This window comes from Epinephelus moara, chromosome 9, assembly GCF_006386435.1.
Source record: "Epinephelus moara isolate mb chromosome 9, YSFRI_EMoa_1.0, whole genome shotgun sequence".
NCBI lineage: Eukaryota > Metazoa > Chordata > Actinopteri > Perciformes > Serranidae > Epinephelus > Epinephelus moara.
This window is the reverse complement of record NC_065514.1, coordinates 12,840,574-12,865,451: the sequence shown is the minus strand read 5'-3', so window position 1 is coordinate 12,865,451 and position 24,878 is coordinate 12,840,574. Positions and strand designations below refer to the sequence as shown.

Here is a 24,878-nt window from a genome sequence, read left to right as displayed (position 1 = left end):
CTTTAACATCGTTTGGCCTATCAATACTTGTGCCCTTCCACCACTCATTAGACCTGTCACTGAGAAACACTGTAAGAAAAGTGCAATTTCACCAACTGTCTCATTGGCAAGGTTATCTAACCGTGCCGAGCAGCTGTCAGTTCGCAAGGCTGTGGATACTGTAGCATCCGTACACTAATCTGCAAAGCATCATTGCGGTAAAATCTCAATCATCATTGTTATTAAATGTTAGAAGGATGATCAATTATTGATTCATAGCACTCGGGTTTAAACTGACTTTACAAAGTGCTTCACAGGATAAAAGAACCATCACTCACAGGGAGATAAATGTATATTAAATGATAGAAGTCATCACTCAAATAATTTTAAATTATCTACGCATTTGATTGACATTTTATAGAAAGCTGAGCAGCCTGCAGAAATAATTTAAAAAATATCTGTGAAACTGGCAAAAAAAATAATTTTTCCTCTGTCTATTATACAGTTAATCTCGTCCTCATCATCTCACCTGCAGCTATCTTAGATAAAACCGTGTGTGTATGTCTGGTCTGAAGAATGAGTGAGGTGCACACATTCTCACCACACATCCGTCCGTACACACTGTTAATGCATCTGGCCACAGGTAAGTGGCGGTGAGACAGTGGGCAGGGTTTGAACCTCTCTCTCGAGCCCTCTTCCCCACTCGACCTACTTCTCTCACTCTTAATGTGAACAACTCAGCGCAACACCATGAATGCCTTTGATAACAGACTGTCCAAAGTGTGTGCTGCAAGCAGAATTTGTACAATTCATCACACTGAGACTACAGAGATGAGCATAACACACAGAACTCTTGGAGAAAGAACAGGGAGGCTGCAGGATGCAGCCGAGAGGAGGTTATGATGTCAGGCTTTGTGCCCTGCCTTTGAGTGTGGCAAAAGCTTTTTGGTGAGGAACACTGAGCGCAAACAAAGCTGTTCACAATAAATACATCACAGGGTACCTCAAGACCTCTGAAAGCTGAATCTAAATAAATCAAATGAGGGATTGGAAAGGATTTGTATTGATTAGCATATTGGATCACACATTGAGCTTGGATAAAATACTGACAAACCCCTAACTGCAAAACCCTCATTCTAAAACGGACTGTTTTATAGCCCGATTAGACTAGTGGTGAATAATACTGAAGGAAACAAACTGTGGAACTAAGTGGAGTCCCAACAGAGTCACAACATCCTGTATTTCAGTCTGTGATTGGTCAGCCTGACGGGAAAACTCCCCAGTTGCCTCTAAAGGCTGTTCTATAAATGCCTCAGTGGTAGTTTTAGGTTCAACCCCTGAAGTGAAGAGCACTGCCTATAACTTTGTTTCACTAACAAGATTAGAGCCGGTCAAAGCTGCAACTGCACAATGCTCTACAGTTCCTATTCGTTTCAGCTGCAACAGCTATAAAATGGGATAAATATGTTGGCTGAGGAGGTTTAGTACAGAGCAGCGAGTCCTTTGGCTACAATCCAACTAAGAGGAAGGTGCAGACGCATTCAGCGAGTTACAGGCATCCGTCTTTAACCCCTCCCACACTATTCTCACTTTTAAAACAGCACCAGAAACACAGACAGGCGTGTAAACACAGTTGTAGAAACACACACATGCACATAAAGACACTCCCAAGACAACCAGAGCATGCTCAAAAAACTTGCAGAAGCGCCCACACTCTCTGATACACACACACACACACACACACACACACACACACACACACACACACACACACACACGACACTTTGATAAAAACAAAATCACACCCCGGAACTGCATGCATGTACTCGCACACACTGCAATAAAGAAAGGCGCTCACAAGCTGCATGAAATTGTGCAGAGAAGAAAACAGAAACACCACCACACACAGCCTGGGTGGTACATTCAGTCATCACAGAGGCTGTAAAGAGCCTGGAGGCAGCTCCAGATTCCCAAACAGCCCGTGAGGAGGTGAGTCAGGCTGCAGGGACGTTGACTATATGATGGCCGTTATATTTCTGTGGAGCAAGCAGGCTGTAAAACCTGCTATAGAGCTGGGAGGTTTTTATTGGAGTCAATCTCATCCTACTCTATAATATTCTGGTTCCACACCCATATTTGGGAATTTTTCAACAAGTCAAATAAGTCTGGTGGTGTTGAGAAATAAAATCAGATAGACTTTAGGGAACAGTTCACCCCCAAATCAAATATACATATTTAACCTCTTGCCTGTAGTGCTATCTATCAGTCTAGATTGTTTTGGTGTTAGTTGCAGAGTGTTGGAGATATCTGCCATAGAGATGTCACTGACACTAGAGGACACTTGTGGTGCTACAAAGTAAATTGAAAAAACTCAACAGCAGTGTCTTTTTCCAGAGATCATGACCCGCTTACTCATGCATACTCAAACAAGCATCTACTGCTAGCTCACCTAGCACCACTGAGCTAGCCAACATTACAGCTTGGCCGAGGATGACATCCAAATGTTTACACGTTGTCATGAGAAAGAGCCTCTTGTCCATAAGTAGATGCACGCTTCCTTCTGCGCAGTGATACAGTTCGGGGGTTAAGTTTGGTAGAAAGAAAATAGTTCCTACATGAAACTGCTCACAACAAGGTCTGTAGATTATCTTCAGTAACTGAGTCAGGATCTTTGGAAAGAGACACTGCTGAATTCCCCTGCATCTGTCAGGCTATGTCAGATGATTTCTGTAACTTTACCAAACTAGCAGGGTTCAAACCTCTCTCTCCACCTAATTTTTTTCACAATACTTAATTCATTTCTTCACACGTACAACCTAATATAACACTGACAAATGTCTGTGAGGAGAAACTGCCCAAAAATGTGTGCCGTTACCCCCAGATTTGAGGACATATTGTGTGTCAGACATCTATAATGACAGGCTTTTTACTCTGCCTTTAAGTGCCGGCAATTTGAATGAGCTCTGAGCACCTGCAGAAGTAGTCAGATGACATGCTGTACGAACAGAGTCAATTTAAGCATACTGACACCTCAATCCTGGTTGCAGGTGAAAGCAAATTAATGTTGAAAATTGTCATTAAGATGCCAGTGAAATAAGGCTATAATAAAAAAAACTACTTGTATATAATTGCACCGTACTTCTGTCAGAGCCACATTTACCAAATTTTATGTCCAATGTGTTTTTACTCTGAACGGTTTGTTTTACCTATGAGCTATGTAAGAGACAAACTGGCATCGATGTGAACAGCATATTAAGTCTTGTGAGAATACAATCAGTATAAATCAGGTCAAGCTATAGTATCAGAGCTCTTTGCAGCTCTTTTTTGATAATGTAGGACAACAAGGTGGGTGTTTTTCCCCCAGTAAGACTTTGTTGACTAGAGCTTCTGTACAAAAATAAGCCCCAGGTAGTTGGAATGATATTTTAAATAAGTAATGTCTAATTTCTTTCTGAATATGAGCATAAACCAAATTAATCTAGAGAATAAAGAACCCAAAATTTCTAGGTATTTCACCAATATACATGATGAAACAAACAGATAACGGGTGGATATAAATGGCGCAGGGAAAGATTTCACAAAGGAGAACAGGCTGCTCGAACTGTCAAAAAACTTTAGAAGCAAACTCTCAGTTCTCACTTGAAAATCGGAGAGAGAAAAGCAAAGAAGTCTTGAAGAAAACTGAACAGGCTAACTAGGCAAACTTTCATTCAGGAGGGCAGGAGGACGGTGGTGCAGAGAGTTGCCAGGGAGATGTTCCAGCACTTTGTGTACACCAGTGTCTCGGTCTACAGTTTGAGTCCAATTAGGAGAGTATGTGCTCTGAATTCAGCTGTCAGGTTCCTATCCGACGCTGCTTCAGTATGAAAAGGCTAATCTGTGGGAGCGCAGGAAGGAGCTGGGCGGCTAAAGACAAAAACAACTGGAGCAAAGTAGATCAGAGAGAGAGAGGACAGTGTTTCCCAGCAACCTTTTCAAGGCAAAGAAAAAGAGACTGATGGAGGGCCGGGCCACTGTTGGAGTTTAATTTTGATCATATTAAATCTAACATTGGGAGTAATATGATGAATCCAGTACTTGTGTCACTTTTGATCTGAGCGCTCATGTTGCTACTCTCAATTAAACTACATACAGTAACGAAATATTTAGTATTAAATGCCAAGTAGATTTTAATGTATACATATGAACAAACATGACGTGGAGTTCCCAAAGGATCCATTCTTGGTCGATAGGGACGGCACAACTTTCTTGTCACGAGCATTGTTGGTGTATTGCTATTTTGAGGCAGCAGAAAGTGATTGTGCCACTGACCAATAAAACCTGCTCTAAAGTCAATGGCGCTGTATTTTCCTGCTATTTAAAGGCTGCATTATTCAGATAGTAAGATGCGCCTACATAAGCAGGTTCACAACATGGCTACACTGTCGCACACATAGGAATGTGCGGATGGGTTGCGGGTGGGTGAAATAATACATCAATGAAATGTGAACATAGAGAGCAGAGCTGCAGAGCTGCTGTCAGACTCCCTATTAAGAAGAAGCAGTGGGCATTAATGCATGAGGACCAGCTTAACTTCATTGATTATTTCACAAGGTAAAAGTTTAGTTCTCTTTCCTCTGTCAAATTTATAACTACAGTTTAAGATTTGCTGCTTAAATGTTCCATATTTGCTGCAGTGATATTTTTGCTCTCACTGCATTACTCTCGGCAGAAAACTGCTTGCTTCTCCAATTTGCCAAATCCACAATTTAAATAGCAATGTCCCAGGTGCAGGAACACCTGGCTTTCAAAAGGGAATGGGAGGTGACGACTCATGCTGCACCCAAAACACCATCCATCCATACATTTTCATCCGCTTGTACGGGGCCGGGTCGTGGAGGCAGCAGGCCAAGCAAAGCACCCCAGACGTCCCTCTGCCCAGCAACGCTTTCCAGCTCCTCCTGGGGGACCCCATGGTGTTCCCAGGTCAGATGAGATATGTAATCCCTCCAGCATGCTCTGGGTCTACCCTGGGAGCTCCTATCAATTGGGCGTGCCTGAAACACCTACAGCGGGAGGCACCCAGGAGGCATCCTAATCAGATGCCCGAACCACCTCAACTGGCCCTTTCCGAAGTGAAGGAGCAGCGGCTCTACTCTGAGCTGTCCGTACTCCTTACCCTATCTCTAAGGCTGAGTCCAGCCACCCCCCGGAGGAAACTCATTTTTGCTGCTTGTATCCTTGTCTCATTCTTGCGGTCACTACCCAGAGCTCATGACCATAGGGGAGGGTTGGGACAGAGCCAGAAATTCACTGTATTTCAAAATAAAGTGTATTTTTTTCCAAACACGAGTCACTTGTGGTCCATTCAGAATGGACCCGCAACCAACCAGTTGGGAACCACTGCTTTAGACCATGCACTACAGATCCGTTTAAATATGGCCAATTAAGTGGATGGGCCAAAATTGCATCCAGTTGATCAGGATAACATTGAAATAAGTCATTATGCTACCGACGAGGGACACTTCCGTCTGTCTGGGGTTGTTATCGCTCAGCCCCTTAGTTTCAATGATCCAGCAAGTAACTGTATTTCAGACATAAACGTGCCTCCAACTTTGGCTCTCTCCTGTTTCAACATGACAGTGCCACTGTACACAAAGCTAGATCCACGAAGAAATCTAGTTTCCCAGCTTGGTGTGGAAGAACTTGACTGGCCTGCGCAGAGCCCAGACCTCAACTGGAACACTGACTGTGAGCCAGGCCAGCTATAAGAAGCAAGTCTCTGCAGCCAGGCTCCAAAATGTTGTTGAAGTCTTTCCAGAATAGTGGACCTGTTATAGCAGCACACTAATTCCCACGGTTCAGCTATCACATATAGGTGTTCTGCCCCATTAATTCAGCCGTCATGACATTAACACAGTCGTACCCTCCTAAGAACTAGGACTGAACCCAACAGGCAAACTTTTTTTAAACCAGAGGACAGCACTGAGCAGAGCTCGACAACGACTGGAAGAAGCAGCTACCTCAGGAACTTCAGCTGTCACGATGAGACTGCAAAGGCACTTTCAAACAGCAGAGGAAGCAGACAGAGCTGCAGCTGAAATGTGAAGGAGGACGGTGTTGAGACTTGCCAAAAAGACACTGAAAAACTGGATCACAACACTAACTGACTCAGCTACTGTTCAGCTGTCAGACTACTAACACAAACAGACAGCTGGGTTTGCGGCTGGCATGGATACAGATAGAAGACAAGACTCGCAGAGGGAACACACTCACACCAAGGAAACATGCTTGAGCGGCTGAGAGGCAGAGGAAAAAGGAGGGAGAGATGAAACTCTTCTTTTTGCATCAAAGCCGGTTTGAACCAAAGAATTAGACTGAATTAATTTTGTTTCTTACAACTGATTCTGTGTTGTGGGGGATCCACTGTGAAAGCCCAGCTCCCTTATCCTTTTCTTTTTAATCAATTCTTTAAGGGGAGGCACATTTGAGACAAGTGGCACAGTAAGGGGAAGACGAAGCAGAGAGGAATGCACACTGTCGCCTTTGTGTGAACAATAATTGAAATGCACATTAGAACAATGAGCAGCTACAGGTTTAACATCTGTTTAGCAGTTTAACCCACCAGTGTGGTCTGTGCTCTCCCAGCCATACAACTGCTAATTTTTTCCATGATGCCATCCACACTGGCCTTAAGGCGTCAAGAGTTAAATTAAAATCAGATTATTGGTAATATTTACCCCGGGGTTCCTTCAATTTTAATTTAAAACACTGCTCCTTTTCTCAAAATATTTCCATACACTTAATAAAATAATGGATGTAGCCACCGTGACGTCATGCATTGGTTTGTAGACTCTGCATTTTGGTGGTAGCCATATTGGATTTTTGGAGCCAGAAGTGACGACATTTGGAAGAGAGGTTGAAGCTAACCCTAACACTAGCTGCAAGCTTGGTTAGCACAGTGCTTTTAAAACTATAGTTAACGCTGATGATGTTAACGCTAATGCTACATTTCAATGTAAAAGACTTAAAACCATGAAAACAAAAACTTACTTACCATTAAAGAAAAACAACCTTCGAGTCCTTAGAGGGTCTTTTATTATAACCAAACACTGAACAAGACTTTTTCAAGGGGACCAAAATGTTACAATAGACTTTCATGAACCCGAAAATATGCTGAAATAGCGACATCTATGGCTATGTCTATACGCTTTGAATCTGGAGTAACACCATGGTTGCATTATCTAACCAACGTTGTTGATTAAGTCAAGCAAGCATCAGACTCTTTCCAGCAAACTTCTAGACACAATTTGCTGGGCCTGCACGATTCCAGATTAAATGAGACCTACATATCTTCACGATTCTTCAGGAAACTTTGACAGGAATAGTTTTATTTCTGTTAATCTTATGATGCTTGTTCTTTCACCGTGTTACGTTGCCATCTCTCTGACAACATGTCTTTGCACATCATATCACTGTAATTCAGTCTTGTCATTTGGTGATGCAACCAACAGATCTCCATACCAATGCGGCAGAATTGTCATGAGACTGTATACAAGCATGAATCAATATGAAAATGAATTATGCAGGCGGGCCTACAGTTTCCATGCAGGTTAAAAAAACAGGCGAATCTGTCTGTGTGATGTCTTTACAAGCCCCGGGGCCTTTTTCACAAAAGCAATTTGTGAGCCGTGCTTGCACACAGATCACAAATTGCTGTCCCCCGTTTCCAAAATGATTGTTGCGAGGCAAATTGCAGGTACATCTGTGAGTCCTACAGGGGTCTCACATGCTCATGCATGGGTAGGTCAAAAGTCTGGAATTTGTTTTGATTATAAAACCATATTAAGAAATTCTCATTATGCAAATTGTAGCTTGCATGTTGCATATTTGTGCTCCTGGTTCAGGTGTAAACATGTCATAAATAACTAAATTTGTTTCCCCACTGTGGTGCGGTGACTCACCAGGTCTGCAGCGTAAGCCGTCAGCAGCCAGCTCCTGTCCCTCTGGACACACACAGGTGTATTTGGGGGAGTGTTTGTTGATTTGTGGCGCAGGCAGACACATGTAGCTACAGCCTCCGTTTTCACCTTTCTCCGCACACCAGTTAGTACCTGCACACAAGAGTCAACAGCTCTGATTACTTTGACAAACATATGAAGAACATCTGCAATCAAGATTAGTGCAGAATCATTCATCACATAAGATTCAGCCAGTGCTGGAGGTGGCTGATATCTCACATGTAAGCATGATAACATCTTCACCAACTTCCTCTGCTCTATTTGTCATATACACAACCCCAGTTTCAAAATAGTTGGGATGATGTGTAAAATGTAAATAGAAACAGAACGCAATAATTTTCAAATTCAATTTAATACAGTAAAACAACAAGATATTTAATGTTCAAACTGATAAACTTTGTTTTTTTGTAAAATATACACTTCTGAATTTGATGTCTAACATGTTACAAAAAAGTTGTGACAGGGGCAACATCAGACTGGGGAAGTTGTGAAATGCTCAAAAAGCACCTGTTTGGAACACTCCACAGATAAACAGGTTTATTGGTAACATTGAAACATCATTAATGGGTATGAAAGAGGCATCCTTGAAAGCCAAGGAAGAGTCACTCACGAACAAGGATGGTCACTTTGTGAAAAACTGTGTGTGCAAATACTCCAACTTTTCTCAACACATTTTTCCCCGTCTACAATCCATAATATCATCAAAAGATTCAGAGAATCCCGACAATTCTCTGCATGTAATGGGCAAGGTTGAAAACCAACACTGAATGCCTGTGACCTTGGATCCCTCCGACCGCACTGCATTAAAAACTGACTTGACTGTATAAAGCACATCATTAAATGGGCTCCGGAACACTCTGGAAAACTATCATCTGCGAACGCAGTTTGTCGCATCTACAAATGCGAGTTAAGACTCTACCATGCGAAGTGAAAGCCATCAACAACATCCAGAAACACAGCTGACATCTTTGGGCCCGAGCTCATCCGAGATGTACAGTGTGCTGTGGACTGACGAGGCCACATTTCAAATCATGGACACTGTGTCCTTCAGGCTGAAGAAGAAAAAAAAACATCCAAATTGTTGCCAGCGAAAAGTTCAAAAGCCAGCATCTGTGATAGTATGGAGGTGCGTTAATGCCCGTGTCATGGCTGACTGGCTCCATTAATGCTAAAGGTACATACAGGTTTTGGATTCAGATAACGTCTTTTTAAGGGACATCCCTGCTTATTCCAGCAACACCATGCCAAGCCACTTTCTGCATGTGTCACAACAGCGTGGGTATGTGGTGAATAAGTGCAGGTACTACTCCCACTGATAATGTGTGGAACATTATGAAACACAAAATGCAGCAATGGAGGCCCCTGACTGCTGAGCAACTGAAGTTGTATATCGAGCAAGAATGGGAAAGAGTTCCACTTTCAAAACTTCAGCAATCAGTATTCCCAGTTCCCAAACACTTAGTGTTGTTAAAATAAAAGGTCATGTCACACAGTGGTAGACATGCTCCTGTCCCAACTTTTTTAGAACGTGTTACAGGCATCAAATCCAGAATGAGTGTATATGTACAGGAAAACGATGACATGTATGTGTGTGAACATTAAATATCTTGTCTTTAGACTGTACTCAATTGAATAAAGTTCAAACAGAAATGGCAAATCAATGCATTTTGTTGTTATTTACATTTTCCAAAGCGTCAACTTCTTAGGAATTTAGGTTTTATCTGAGTTGTTTGATCAAAAAAAAAAATGTTGAGATTGAACTCAGACCTGGGCATTCAGACAGAGATGCAGAACTTTTAAGATACTTGGTCTGTACAAATGCGTGCTTTTTTCTATCCAAGTTATCCAGAGAGTGAATCAAAAAGATATCAGCAGACAGCAGAGGACAGAGGTCAAAATTTAAATGTACAAGTAAGAAGCTGAGTTTCAAAGTTCACTTGACCTTGGCAACAACACACTGATGAAACATTTTCAACTCTAGGTCTAATTAATAGCCTGTTCCTGGAGCATTCAGTCGTATCAAACCGCCTTTTGCTCAGTTATGGAACTGTAAATGTTCAAACTTTCCAATTTTTTTGAGTGGACATAGGACTTCTGATGTGTTGGCTTCGAAGTTTCAAGCTCAGCTGAGAAAACACAAAATTGTGACAGTTAGTAAGCTGAGGAGATTGCTGCAAAACCCTGGTATGTTGGTATGGCTTACTGGCCCCTTCCTTACATTTATCTTAACTTAATGATGTCAGTGACAAGATGACTTGTGTCAATTATGGCTGCATGATTACAGCTAAAATGATAATCATCATTAGTACTCCCTGTACCTGAATTACATGTAATTACAGTAATTTCTGATTAACTTTCTCTTCATTAACCTTCATTAACTCACAGCAGCAGCTACTGTTAAAAAAAAAAAAAACAGTCTGCAACGTCAGCTCGGAGCTGGAGGTTGCTGTGATGTCACTGAGCCTGGAGGACTCTGATGAATAAGAAGATTTTCCGCCTCAACAACCATTAATGTCTGTCGCTTCCTCTTGCCTCCCTGCGCTCGTTTCCCTTCCCAGCAGGTTCTTACCTGACAGCTGGATCAGCTCGTGGTACACTATGATATCCTGGGGGTCATTCAGGTTGCTGGCCAGCGTCACCACGTCGGAACCTGTGAACTTATTCGCCCCGTAGATGGCTTCATTTTCGCCATCCGTCCAAAAGACTCGATCCTGGACAGGGGACACAAAAAAGACGGCTCATTTTCACATTAATAGCTAAAAACAGTGCCAGGCAGATAATGGCAAGACGCCAGGAAAAAGACAATGAGGATATTTACTCCCCTCAGGCAAAAAAAAAAAAAAAAAAAAAAAATCAGTAGTGTGGAGATGCTTTTCATTTTGGAGAAAAGCACAGGACATATGCAAACAATGCTGTTACAAGATTAAACACTTAGGAGACACGACAAACCTGGCCGGGCATCTCATTCTGCTAACTTGGTGCTACCGCTACAGAAATATTAGCTGCTCTGTTTCAACAATAACAGGCTGAAAAAACGTGCATGCAGGCTGAAATTCAGCTGTGTCGTTCTGCTGGGAGATGCAGTGACTTAAACCAATGGTGAGCAGAAGTCGTCTGATTAATACATAAGTTTTTAAGCTATATGTAAAGGAAAAGTTCGCTATTTGCTAGGCTAATTTATGTTATAAAGTTATATAGCTCTTAAGCTAATAATGGTAACTAGTGAAAACAATTATTTTGCTTATGAATCTTGACAGTCTTCTTCTTGTTAAGCCGTGTTTTACATGTGTGAACTTTACTGCACTTAACCAGTTACATTTATTGATAGCTATTTTCTTTTATGGTCAAAAGCAAAAAAGAAAGGGTTGAAACATTCTTCTGGAAGTGACTGTGTTAAATAAGCATATGATATTGTCTCATATCAATCGCAGACCCCTGAACTGAATCAAAATCATATCTTGGCAGACTTTTTGATACAGGCAAATATTGCATTGTTGTTTAAAGAGAATATATTGTATCGAGATGAAACCAGTGCTTCACGCTAAAATTGTCTCGATAGAATAAAAATAACAGACGAGGCCAAAGCGCCACAAAACGTGTTGAGATGCCTCATTCTCTAACAGAGGCCATTTACCAAAAAATGAAAACAGTAAAACAGAGAGCTTTCATTATGGGCATCTTTGGTTTAACCAACCAAATAACTGTTGCCGTGGTTACCTGCAGTAGTTTACAGGATACAAACTGCCAGCTCGTCAGATATAAGAGCTTCAGCGACCATGGTATTATTATTTGATGATAGAAATACATCTATCTTGCATCACTACGATCAATTCTCTCTTCAGTAATAAATACTTTAATAGAAATTGATCTTCACACCGACTAAGACAAACCTTGCGTTCCTATTTGAAGAAAAGAAAGCAGTTTCTGGGAGACTGAGCAGAGGTACGGTGGTATTGTCTTTTTAAAAATTAAAAAACAAACAAACAAAAACATATGTGATATTTGATTTCTTATCTTCAGTGAGGTGTTCAGTTGATTCCCAATCACACATGGGTGTGACAGAACTGTCGAGCACAAATACTGCGCAAAATGGGGATGGAGAGGCTCTAATCACAAATTCAACCATCTGTGTGCTAAGACCATCTGTGTAGTGTTCCTGCACTGCATGTTGTAAGGACCACTTGTCAATCACGTCTCTCCTTGAGTTTTCTGCTGATTAAGGCAACACTCAGTTTTCGTCTGTTCAGCTTCGGTGGTGTTCACCGCTTGTGTTAACATGTTAATCCTGTTCTTCAGTTTATTTTCCCAAACAGAACTTCACGAGACCGCGAGTGAAGAGAGCACTGAACATGAAGTGTTTCATGGAATGATTATAACTTGGATCACACTTCTACCAGCTGCAAAATGGAAAAAGCAAAATGTAATTTCAGTCAAACTGTTACTAATTGGTGCTTTAACTATAGTGTTACAGTATGCAGTTACTCACTTAATGATAAAACTGTGCACTCCAGTGTTCAGGCATGAGCTGCACCATAAGCACATGTGCCTGCATGTGAATAATGTGTGCATGTGTCATCTGTCTGAGTGTCACCGAGTTAGCAGTTGTTTGTGTGGGTGTAGGCGAGAGAGACAGCCAGAGAACAACATGTCCATGATTTTATGATTCACAAAGATTACGTGTGAAAGACAGTACTGAAGAATGCAGGTTTTTAACCAGCAGAAATTGTTAGTACTCAACATTAGAGCAATTTGGTTTTTCAGATCCACTAAGTGCACCTGCTTTGAGTCAGTCCCCTCACTAGAACATTACTAGCTGTGTGCTCTCTAGAATGCAAATTACAGGTTATTCTGAATGCGTTTTTGTGATGATATGATGAAGAGTAAGCTTGAGCTTTGTGTAAACTGTCTTTTCTTGTGTCTTTAATTCTGTCTTTAATTATTTTAAGTTTCTGTCAACATTATGTAAAGGATCCCTACAGAGACAGACCTTTATGTTGAAGAGTAAGATCCCTTTTGTTTAACTAAACTCGCTGTTGGCAAACCCACCAGACTGTGTTAAAATAATCAGTAATTTTAGCGTGTAAAGAGCCAGCATACTTTCACATCTAACTGGGTAAATTAGGGGTTTATTCAACCAACTCAGAGCTGTTGATTGTTGGAACAGTGGAAAGACAAACCAAGACAGCATTTGTGAGTTTCATTTCATTTCTGTCGAATTTAAATGAAGTCTGTTTTAGGATGATAAAGGTAGAAAGCAGCACATATTGGACAACTGAGTGAGTAAAGATAATACAATAAACGATATGTAGACAATAATTTTAGTTGCACTCGCAGGGCAACCCCCCAAATCCTGTGAAAACTCAAATTCTTGTGTATGACCGTACCAGCACAGAAACAAGCATCCATCCAAAAAGCATGCCTTGTTCATTTATACTACAATCTCAGAAGAAAAGTCAAAGATGCGGACGAAAAACACAGAATTTGGGTCCGATTTAGATGGAGACGTGGGCAATAATGACTGATCTTGAGAGTGAGGGTAACTTAAGGTGAACTGTGACTCTGCACTACATTTTATACATTGAGGACAAACGATTAGACGATCCCTAACACCACACATGTACAATTCTGTCCAACTTGTTCCATTAGTCAAGATTAAATCAGTAATACAACCAGTTCAACAATCATAATGTGTGTGGCACATTTGTGTGCAAAGTGTGTGTAAAGGAGAGAATATAACAGCAGCAGTACCTCAAAAACAGTGAGAGCGAAGGGATGAGCAAGGTAGTCTGGAGACTGGAGTACTTTCTTCCTGTTGTCTCCGTTCAGGTCGACGCTACAGAGCATGTGCAGCTTAGAATCGACCCAGTACAGCCTGCCTTTGATCAGATCTGGGCGGAAGATGAAGCGTAAAAAGAAACAGGAGAGAAGAGGCGAGAAATAAGACCGGGAGATGCAAGAATAAAAGAAGAATGGGCAATACAAGGGATAATGGAGAGTGGAGAAATGGCAGAGGGCAGAAACAGACAAAAATTACACAACGTAAGAAAGGAAAGAAAGGAGTGATGCAGGGGAGAGGGCCAGATGAACATTGAATAAAAATGTGTTGACAGAGGAAATGAGACCCGAGAGTTGAAGAATAGAGGAATGACAGAGTACAGAAGAATAGGACAGAGAGAAGATGAAGCATGGCGGCAGAGATAAGTAAGAAAATTTGAATCAATGCAACATTTCAATAACAAGGACAAATCGATGGCTTTGACACAATATGGGTGATGCAAGTATAGGAAGAGAGAGACCGCATAAGGAAAGCATCTGATTAAATGATGAGTGTGTGTGCGTGATCCTACCCAGGGTGATTCCATTAGGCCACTGGATGTCATTCACCACCAGAACCTGTCTGTCCGCCCCATTCATACCAGACTTCTCAATCTTGGCTGGCTCCCCCCAGTCAGACCAGTACAGAAACCTACAAGACCAACACACACACACACACCAGATCTGTAAATGTACATTGTCAATTGAACATGAAAGGTTTTCACCAGACATTAACAACAAGCTTTCCACCCACCCAGACAGCGGATCCACAGCGATGGATGCCGGCTCTTTGAGGCCTCTGTTGAAGAGAACTTTCTGCTTGGTGCCGTTGAAGTTGGCTACAGAAATGGTTTTGGTGCCGAGATCAGACCAGTACAAGTTCTTATAGATCCAGTCCACGGCGATTCCGACAGGAGTCTGGACGTTATCGATCACTTTGTTGTGGGTGCTGACGTCCCCTCGTTTGTCCAGCACAGTACTGCGACGGAAAAAGAACAGAAACAATGTCACTAAAATTTAAGATTCAAATCCTCATCATTATCATTATTTAAACTGTCACATGGTCACATTACGTTCAACTCCTCCTGCTTATTCACCACAAAACAATGCAGCCAAGTCTGAACCAATCTTATCTCAAGTCCCTGAAAACTTCAGGCATATATGGATGCCTCACTTTCGCAAAAGTCCCTGGTTCCAGCTAATCAAACCCAAACTTGAGCTTAATTACCAACGCCACTAGGGTTCAATCCCTTGTACCTATGGATATTGGTACTAAATTATCACGCCAATCCATACAATAATTTTTGAGATATTTCAATTAAAGTCAAAAGTGTCAACCTCATGGTAGAGCTAGAGGAATAGTCAGGGGATCCCCAAGGTCACTCGGAATCATCCTCTGCAGACAACAAATGTCTAGGTACAAAATTTAATTTGAATCCATCCAGGAGTTCAGATATTTCAGTCAAAACTACAGTGACGGACCAACTGACCGACCAACATTGCCTCCCCGGGAACCATGCTATTCGCAAATTAAATCATAAGGATTCATGCGGTGGGACCACGAACATGTGTACTAAACGTCAGAGTAGTCTATCCAACAATTGCTAAGATACTTCACTCTGATATCAGATATGACTCCTTTCTTGTTGTGTTCTTTTACAAGCTTCTGTGCGGCTGTTCAGTGTGTGTAATCTACCTATAAATGGCTCTCTGGCCCAGGTCAGCCCAGAAGATCATCTGCTGGTCAAAGTCCGCATCCAGAGCCACTGTGTTCCTCTGCTGCTCCACAATCTGAGTGTACTCCTTCCTCTCCAGACCCAGACGACGGATGTCACGGCGGTTAGTGAAGATCAGGCAGGGTTCCTTACCTGAGGACAAGACAGACTTGGTTACATAAGAGACAGAAAAGAGAATGTCAACCTGACAGCTCCTGTCTATAAAATGCACCTCAGGCTGACCTGTTTCACTTGCTGATGCTGGAGACTTTCACAGCGTTGAGACATGAATTTGACTGAATAGTGTTATCAAATATCTGCTCAGTGATCAGTTCAGACAGATTCTGGGTGATATGAAAGACTAGAAAACACAAACAGCATAACCAGAGTCTATTGTTTCTGAGTAAAAAGGTCAAATCTGTGACATTTTTAAAGAAGATTATGAGGATCATTTAGGTGTGGTAGAAGAGGAATTATGTAAGAAATAAAAGTTTATAGGATCTGTTGACAAATCATTCGGGGGAAAAAGAACAGGCTCTACAGTAGGATACAGAGACAGTCTTTGTCAACGAGCGACACAATAAAGTCTGTTTACTGCCGAAACAATCAAACAGCATGTGATCACTATACTAGAGGATGACATCAGCATTTCCCGCGACGGGACAACTCCAGAGCTTTTCTGATGACATTTGAGAGTTCATCATTTAATGATAGCGACTTGATTTAAGATTTAACTCTACAACCTCTTGTGGAATCTTTTGTTTTCACGTACCCAGCTCTCTGAAGAAGAGCGACTGTTTCAGTTCATTTTACTCATTTATTTGCCCACATTTAAATTTTTAAAGCTGCTTTTAAGATTTAAACTTTTCTTGATCTCGGGCCACGGTTGTAATTTAACCTTACAAATGAAAACAGAGAGTTGTTATCCCTATGACAGTGCACTGCTAGTCAGTCAATTGAAAACTACTCTATGACAACCGATTGTTTTTCAGGACATTTTAGTAATTTTCCATTACTTATCCTTGACTGGAGAAGCTGCATAATATGAGAAGGGTCTAGCTACAGAGCTCCATGCTCAGGCCCGACTCCTCCTTTGAACCCTCTCTGGTCCCAAGCTAGGAGAAGGAAGTGAATTATGTACGCCCACCAGAGGCGATCATAAGGATACAATAGCATGCATTCATTCGGTGTTTCCCTCAGATTTTTCCAGCAGCGGTGCTGCAGTGCGTGGGTTTCATTACATGGAATACTTTTAGACACATATGTATACAAGTGTAGATGTTGAATTACATTTAATAAAATGCTCTTCATACCCCTCGTGCTGTTACAATTGCTCCTGCTTAAGGGCATCTGTAACTTTTGACATCTAGTGTTTCAATCTATATTGTGACATTGCTTGTAAAAACAACTGATTACTGTTAACAAGTAGAACACAGATACAAGTGACCTACATACAAAGCTGTATCTAAATAGTTTAAGTCGTTTTTGGGTAAAGGCATCAAAACCAAAATTTTATAAAGCAGCCCCTGGTATCTTGTAATCAATCCTGCGCTTCCAGTCGCAGAGACAAAACAACTCAAATCCTGGAGAAATGCATCGTAGTGAAAGAGCTGGTACACACAGAGATGCCATGGTGGTTGAGTGAGCACAATACAGGATAAAACAAAGCTAAATGTGAACAGAAGCATTCTGTCCAGTGTGTGATGCAGATGAGCAGGACGTCAGGTTAGCAGTAAACCATGAATGCAGCAGTGAATGCTCAGTGTGAGCTACAGTTTGGCAGAACCGCAAGACCAGTGAAGCTATTTTAGTGGCACATGAAAAATCTTGCTTGTTTTGCGTCATCTCATCGGCCTTCATAGAGACCATAGAACAAATGTCAGCTGTTAAAAGATTAGTGGCCAGTCAATCGGAGCACTCATATCTGGGGTTGTTCAGTTTATAATGCTTGCTCATCCTCAACTCTGGCTGCTTCAAGTAGAGATAGAGAGGTAATAGCCTATGGGGAGATTTTTTATATAGTAGCTTACATTAGCTAGTGATGCTAATGTCATCTACAGCAACGTTATCTAAAAAGTTTGCAAAAGCACGCAACTCCAGACAATAAAAAATAGAGGTTGGACAAGAGATGAACAGACAGAGTCCGAACACCAGGCTATGCCCCTAAAATATTTACTTAAATTAGCATCGAGTTGACGTTTCGAGCTCTGTTGCTCGTCAGACCTGATGAAATGCATAAAGCTTGAAACGTCACCCTGGTGATAATTCAATTAAATATTCATGGGAGCATAGTCCAGTTTGCAGACCTGTTTTTTCCATCTCTTGTATACAGTAATGTTAGCTTAAGTTAGCAAACTCATAAGGTTAGTATGCAAGTTATAAGATGCATAATGTTACATTACCTGACTTTATGAATTTATAGTTACATCAGAATATTAAGGTTGTATTGTTTATCTTGGTGTTACTGGTGGAGGGTTTGTGGCATCTAAGTTAACCCTTTACGCTCTGAAGCCTATAATACATAGCATCTAAACATATAATACACATATCTGTTGATGATAAGCACGACACATAATACATATGGAGGCTAAACGGGGCTAAACAAGGCTAAATGTGATCAGTCAGCTTGTAACAGGCCTACTTCTACTGTGGCATAGACAGTACAATATATCAAAAATATGCTCAAGGTAAAAACACGTCATTTTCCACCACTGGTCCGGGCCCAAGCCTGGAGCTCTGCAGTTTTATAACTTTACCTATTTAGATTCATAATCATGGTCAGTTTTTGTTGGAAACCATTTTGTCTACCAACATTGATACATGGGTGGACAAAATGTTGTAAGCACCCCTCAGTATAACCCATTACAATGAAACAGCATTTATATCTCTGAAACAGTTTCAGTCGAGTCAAACAGCCTGACAGTAGCCTGGTGTGGTGGGGCTCACTGCGGTGCTTCTGAATGATTAAAGACATCTCAAAACTTAATGTGCTAAATAATTCTACTCTATTTTGAGTTTTCTTGAGCAGCAATCAAACAAAACAGTAAACATCTGGTGTGACACTCCACCAGGGCGCATCTGAAAGGCTGAGAGCTGCAGTTATATTTCAAGGAGTTACACTGCATCCCCAACTGTTGACTCACCGACAGCCTTGCAGACTCCGGTGGTCGGATCCATCTGGTAGCCGTTGTGGCATTCGCACTTGTACCCACCCTTCAGGTTTATGCAGATCTGACTGCAGATGCCGGGGTTCAGACACTCATTGATGTCTGCACGGAGAGACAAAGAGAAGAGGCAGGGAGGGATGAGCAAGAGAAAAGAGAGAGGATACAGCTGGTATCTGACATGTTTAATTAATCAAGTCTGCTGAATGCTCCAATTTGGGTAATCAGACACATGGTTCTACTACAAACACAAAAACTACTGAAAACCTTTTTTTAAATGACTTTTCTGAGGCATTCCCACGATTCCTTCTGCATGAGACTGTAAACTAATGAGATACACAAAGAGAAAATTACACCAATTTATAATTGCTTGTGGTGTTTTGCCAGAATGCTCTTTAGTAACAAGCTGCTCTCGTCTGAACTAAATGTAAATATACGGATGCTTTTTGAGGAGTGTAGTGGTTACTTTATACCTGGGAGTAGATTAAGCGCCTGTACAACCAGTGGGGTTCATTCCAGATGGGATTACACACATTCCCCAATATCCAGAGCAGTGCTGGAGGCCAAGATTGGCTCAATAACAAAACTGTGTCGGATCAGTGCCTACTGAACATAACCGAGGGGATTTCTACTTTTAGAAAAAAAAAAATAAAAAAATCACAGAACGGCCAATCACATTACACACCGAACCCTTCAGAGGCCAGAAGTGCACAATGAGAACACGTAGCGGTCATAATTGAAATATCTCCAAGTCACACCAGCAGTCCACAGTATGTCCGACCCAGCCTGTTGGATTAGTGACTTCTAAGAAAAACAAAATAGTAACACGTCTTCAGCCAGGACAATAACCTGCCAAGGACATTGTGATTTTGGATTAATTTTGAGGGCTGTGATGTTTAAAGTCGACAGTTCTGTCTGATCTACTTTTCAAACAATCGAGGCTTAACTACGACTGCCAAGAAACTAAGGCATGTCAGTGAACAAAAAGCGCCAGTAGTGTTTTTCTTTCCTGGAATAAATGTAATAGAGTCAGAATCTTAAACATATGGTAATGTTGAAAATGTTGCCGATGTTTAGCTTTTATTAAAGTAACTGAACTGGGTTCACTAAAACACATGTTAATACTCAAATAAACTGACAACCTGTGGGAAACAGCACAAATATAACTACAAAAGAAACAGCTGGGACAATCTAACAACACTTAAAATGGTATATTCACCTTAAAATCAAAATTTGAATCTTAAGTAGGATTGATACTTGTGCAGCAGACCCTACACTGTAGCCTACGCACATGGCCTACACCATTGTGAGCCTTTATACTTGTGCCGTGTGTGCAGTTACACCTCCAGAACACTAGCTGGCAGTGGGGTTTCTGTAAAATGCTGTAAAGTTTAGTTGATTCAAAACACACATTCAACACACATTAAACATGGCTTCATAGAGACAATTTCAAACACAAGTACACAAATCAGCTTCACTATAACTCGCAGGATTCACAGACAAACACTTGTCTTTATCTGGACACATCTTCCACACAAATACAACATGCTAATGTTTTTAGCACAAGCCTATGGCATTTTACATTATATAAATTAGCCTAGCAGCTAGCAAACTTTTCCTCTACTCATATGAGGCCAGGGACAACAGCAACATTTAACAAAGGTAACGTTACAAAATTCGGCTCCATTACAACTCACAAGGTTCACCGACAAAACAACTGTCTTATACTAAACACGTTTTCCAAACAAATATAACATGCTAACATTATTAGCACAAGCCTAGCATTTTACATTGTATAAATTAGCCTAGTGACAAAAAGATAGGATACAGGATAAATCACACACAAGACTTAAAATTCTATTTTTGTGGAGACTTTGTCTTCAATAATTTATTGTTTTTATGTGAAATTAATGTAAATAAAAGCTTAGTTTCCACTGAGGGAAATGGTGTGAGTATACAGAAACAAACAGGAGGTCTGCTTCGCTGCAACGTGTAGTTACATTTCTGGGGAGGTGCACGTCAGGCTACGGCGTAGGGTACGGCGTAGGCGAGAGCCTACACCATAGGTACAGCATCGATTCACAGAAGTAAAAATTCTGCCTAACCTGTCGTGCTATTTATCAATGTAGATTGTTTTGGTGTGAGTTGCCAGTATTGGAGATATCGGTGGTAGAGATTTATCCATTATTCTTGCATATAATGGTCATGATTTCTGGAAAGAGACATTGCTGTTGAGTTTTGCAAATGTATTATTTGCTGCTCTGTGAACCACGAGCCGAGTGCCATCTAGTTCAATCATATTCAAGAGAGGGCTCTACGGCCAATATCTCCAACACTCAGAAATTTGCACGAAAACAATCTGTATAGAGGAAGAATAGGTATCTTTGATTTGGGGTTGAACTGTCCCTTTAATAATGCAATTACGCAATGAATTACCAATTATCAAAGTCAAACTTATTCAGTATGCATCTGAGCAGACAGGGAAGTATGACTGATGTAAGAACATTCTTCACTCAGATTTCTGTGCTCCCCTTTTCTACTTCCTCAGAGATGAAGCTCCGCAGACTGATGATTATAATAATAATGATGAGAAACTGATTTCAAAGCTTCCTGAGCTCTTTGGTCAGGCCGTGAAGACCTGGAGACCCAATTATAACTGGAGTGAGTCTTGTTCTGTTGGCGGGTGAGTAAGTATGTCTGGCACCCAGATGGATCCCAGTGGGCTGTCCATCAGCTCTGAACACATACTGCTTCATCAACATTAGGGGAGATAAATGGGTTTTTTTTATGCAAACAGCAAGTGGAAACTGTGAAGTGAAGGAAACGTGACATGAATCGTGGCTCTTTACCGCCGCTCTGTAATTGATTGAGCATCATGCTGCTGCCTGTGCTCTCTGTTCAGTCTGTCTGACCTGGGCTGACCATCCTTACTGATCAAATTAATTAATCCCTGTTGGGTTTAAGGAGGTTTTCCTTTGGTCTATTGGGTCCAGTGGTGCCTGAAAAATGGCTTCATCCATGGATGAGATTATTACGTTTCGAAATAAGTCCAGTTTTTTGTATTTACAATTGATGCGACCTTACATAACAATGCAATGTAAAGGTCACCTACCTCCGCAGGTCTTGTGGTCTATGAGCTGAAGTCCAGGTGTGCAGTCACACTCGAAGCCAATCACCATGTCTTTGCAGATGTGAGAGCAGCCGCCGTTGTTCAGGAGACACTCATTTAGATCTGAAGCACATGACGGAAACAGGGCTTTATTGTAGCTACAAGAACAAGAACATCATGCAAGCAAAACACACAAACCACACATAACACTCTTAATAGTAATCCTGTTGCACTCAATCAGTTCACAGCCATAAAACGCAGCATCTGAGATTTCCGGTTTCATCCAGGCATTGACAGTTTGGACAGAAAGCAAAGGGTACGTTTCCTCGCACCACTTCTTCCTTCTGTTATTTTTGTTGACAGGCAGTTGTTCTCGGTTTATTGGATACTTACAAAAGATATACTATTTCACTCGGCCCTTATGTTCTTTGATAAAAGCAAGCTAACAAAACTAAAAAGAAAGTTCCCTTCTCCAAATTCAACAAAGCAGGTGGTGAACCATCACTTGAAATACAATTATTCAGCTCATCACCAACTGTACAACAATACACTTAAAAATAAACATTTTTGGAGTTACTTGATCCGTTAAATTATATACACAATGTGCCAATCTTTGTCTCTGACTGAACGTTTGTACAATCCAGACTCACACGTTTAATATTCTGACTGCGTAAAGCATTATCACTTTTGACCAAGTTCTTTGATCCATGAAAGAGAATTATTTAGAAGCACTATTCGGTCTCTCACCCTGAAATGCACGAGGCATTAAAGCTGCACAAGGTGAGATTTTATATAAAAATCCACATATTATCAGCATAAATCAAGGTGAAACAGAGGTAGGCGTCATGTAGTTTTACCCTGTTTGCCTTAATTCCACTCTCTTCTTTGATGTATGGACTTCCATGCCCACAGGAAAAGACATCTGAATGTACTTAAAAGCAATTTGTCTCCTGAACAGTACCTGAGTGACCTGTCCAGAGAAATCTAAATGCTGCACCTTCTTTCTTTTCTTTGGTTTGTGTTAAGCGTCAATGTACAGACTCGGCATTCTGGGAACTCGAGCTCAAATATTTCTGGTTCAAACAGTTTCATGTCGCTGACATTTAGAGCCGCCAGCTCGGGAAACACTACAAGACTTTTTATCAAGTGACATTTGCAGACACACACTGAGGGTTGATCACGGCTCAAACTACAAGTTCACTCGTATTTACTCAGATTCTAGTGCAAATATAATAAAAATGTAGAGAAATCAAACATGTTGATCAATCTACGTTTGATTTGCCACTCAGTTGGAGGGCTGTGGAAATATGTCTGTCATCATCTGAAGTGTCATCTAGATGTGTTTGACTTAAAGCTTTTCTGCTCGTCACACCACTCTGCATCTCTTCAGTTATTCCTCATTCAGACAGGTTCGAGTAAAACATCAAACCTTAGGGGTGTCTACAGGTATCAGACAGTCAAATCTGATGCTTTTTAAGACCCGTTTAAGACAGCTTTTGTCTTGTACAGAGTTAAGTGTTAGGAATATGGCTACTAGATTGATTTAAGTTAAATCTACATTTTGCAGACACTCATTTACACATGAAGAAATTACAAAATGTATGAATTAAATTAGATAAAATGTTTGTACTAGTTAAAACCTCACAAATTCATATTTAAGACTATCTAATGACATTTAAGGCCTTATTGTTGTAACACTGAAGACATTTTAAGACTTCTTAAAAGGACCTGTAGACACCCTGACCTTACCTACTGTGCTCAGAAAATCACCACTAATTTGAATGTCAGGCAAAAATGATACTAAACCCGGTAACCTCACTGTGACTACAAGACTCCCAGAAGATGCACACAGTCACTACTTCTGAGGCTGCGTCCACACGGATGTTTTAAATTTGAAATGAATAACTTCTGCTACATTTATGCTGAGCGTCCACGTTACTCCGGCGTTTTGGAAACTCCATGTTTTAGTTTGAAAATACCAGGTTGTGCTTTAGTTAGAATTGATGGAAACAGAGACTTAAAAAAATGATGACGATTGGGATTTCAGTCACGACTGTCAAGCTAAAACACTGCAATTAGGCCATTCCCAAGGCCACGGCTTCCTCTGGTAATGGATAATGCTCTCAATACTGCTCTAGTGCATCGCCATACTTGCCCTGGAATGACTCTCAATCTGTTTTCTGCCGCCTTGACTGTCTTATAACATTACTTGTGATGTTTTTATTAAGAGTTCCACCTCGTCGTCAGTCCAAGCAAAGAAATCTCTGGTCTCTGCAGTATTTTCCGTGACTAAACTCATAGTAGACAATCTGCTTCCTGTTAAAATCAGTGTGGGCATGGCCAGTGTACGTGTTTTCAGACGTGTTAGTAAAGAGGGAGATTATTTCTGAAATTGTGCCAAAACACATGTGTGTACAGAAAGATTGTTTCGTTTTAAAACGTGGTTTTAATATGACATTGATTGCTCTGTGAAAACAGCCACAAAGTGGGATGGCTCCCCTGAGAGACAATCTTTGGTTTTAAGTTAACACGAACGTGCACAGACCAGACCTTTACCTTGAATATAAATCATCATGGACAAATGTAGAGTGTTCATATTCTTTTTTTACCCTTTGTTTTATACTCACTGCATTCCTTAATGGGTTCATCGCTCCAGTCGGGACAGTCTCGGGCCTTGTTGCACACTTTGCTCATCTCGATACACTCCCCGCTGCGACACTTGAACTTCTCTGGTCCATTACACTGAGTCACTGTGGAGAGACGCAAAGAATTTTACTTGTCAGGGGTAGTAACCACTGATGCACAACAATACACAACACTGTCCTTTAAATATTTATTCCGTAAAGAGCTAACAATGCCATAAGTGTCAGGATTTAACTTTTAGATTACACTTGCTCTTTTGTCTTTGTACAGAGTTAGGTTGGTGGTTTTTCCCTGCATCCAGTCTTGTGCTAAGCTAATCGCTTCCTGGATCTATTGCCGTACTTTATACAAAGATATGAGTGTAGTATCAACCATCTCATCTCACTCAAAGACATTTGTTCTCTGGCAAATAGGAACACTTAGCAAGCGAGACAGTGGCCTATCTACAGGCTTG

The 24,878-nt window shown here is 41.1% G+C and overlaps 1 protein-coding gene across 2 annotated transcripts in view; it reads right to left on the bottom strand.

Annotated features, from left to right (window-relative positions):
- vldlr (very low density lipoprotein receptor) overlaps positions 1-24,878 on the bottom strand; it is an 87,172-nt gene that overhangs the window by 11,529 nt on the left and 50,765 nt on the right. For both annotated transcript variants that reach the window (XM_050052281.1, XM_050052282.1), the window contains exons 8-16: positions 24,409-24,531; positions 21,785-21,904; positions 18,652-18,777; positions 15,490-15,661; positions 14,548-14,772; positions 14,327-14,445; positions 13,728-13,867; positions 10,549-10,690; positions 7,923-8,072 (exon numbers count right to left, since the gene is read on the bottom strand). In XM_050052281.1, the coding sequence (XP_049908238.1) occupies positions 7,923-8,072; positions 10,549-10,690; positions 13,728-13,867; positions 14,327-14,445; positions 14,548-14,772; positions 15,490-15,661; positions 18,652-18,777; positions 21,785-21,904; positions 24,409-24,531 (1,317 nt within the window). The remainder of the gene's footprint in view (positions 1-7,922; positions 8,073-10,548; positions 10,691-13,727; positions 13,868-14,326; positions 14,446-14,547; positions 14,773-15,489; positions 15,662-18,651; positions 18,778-21,784; positions 21,905-24,408; positions 24,532-24,878) is intronic.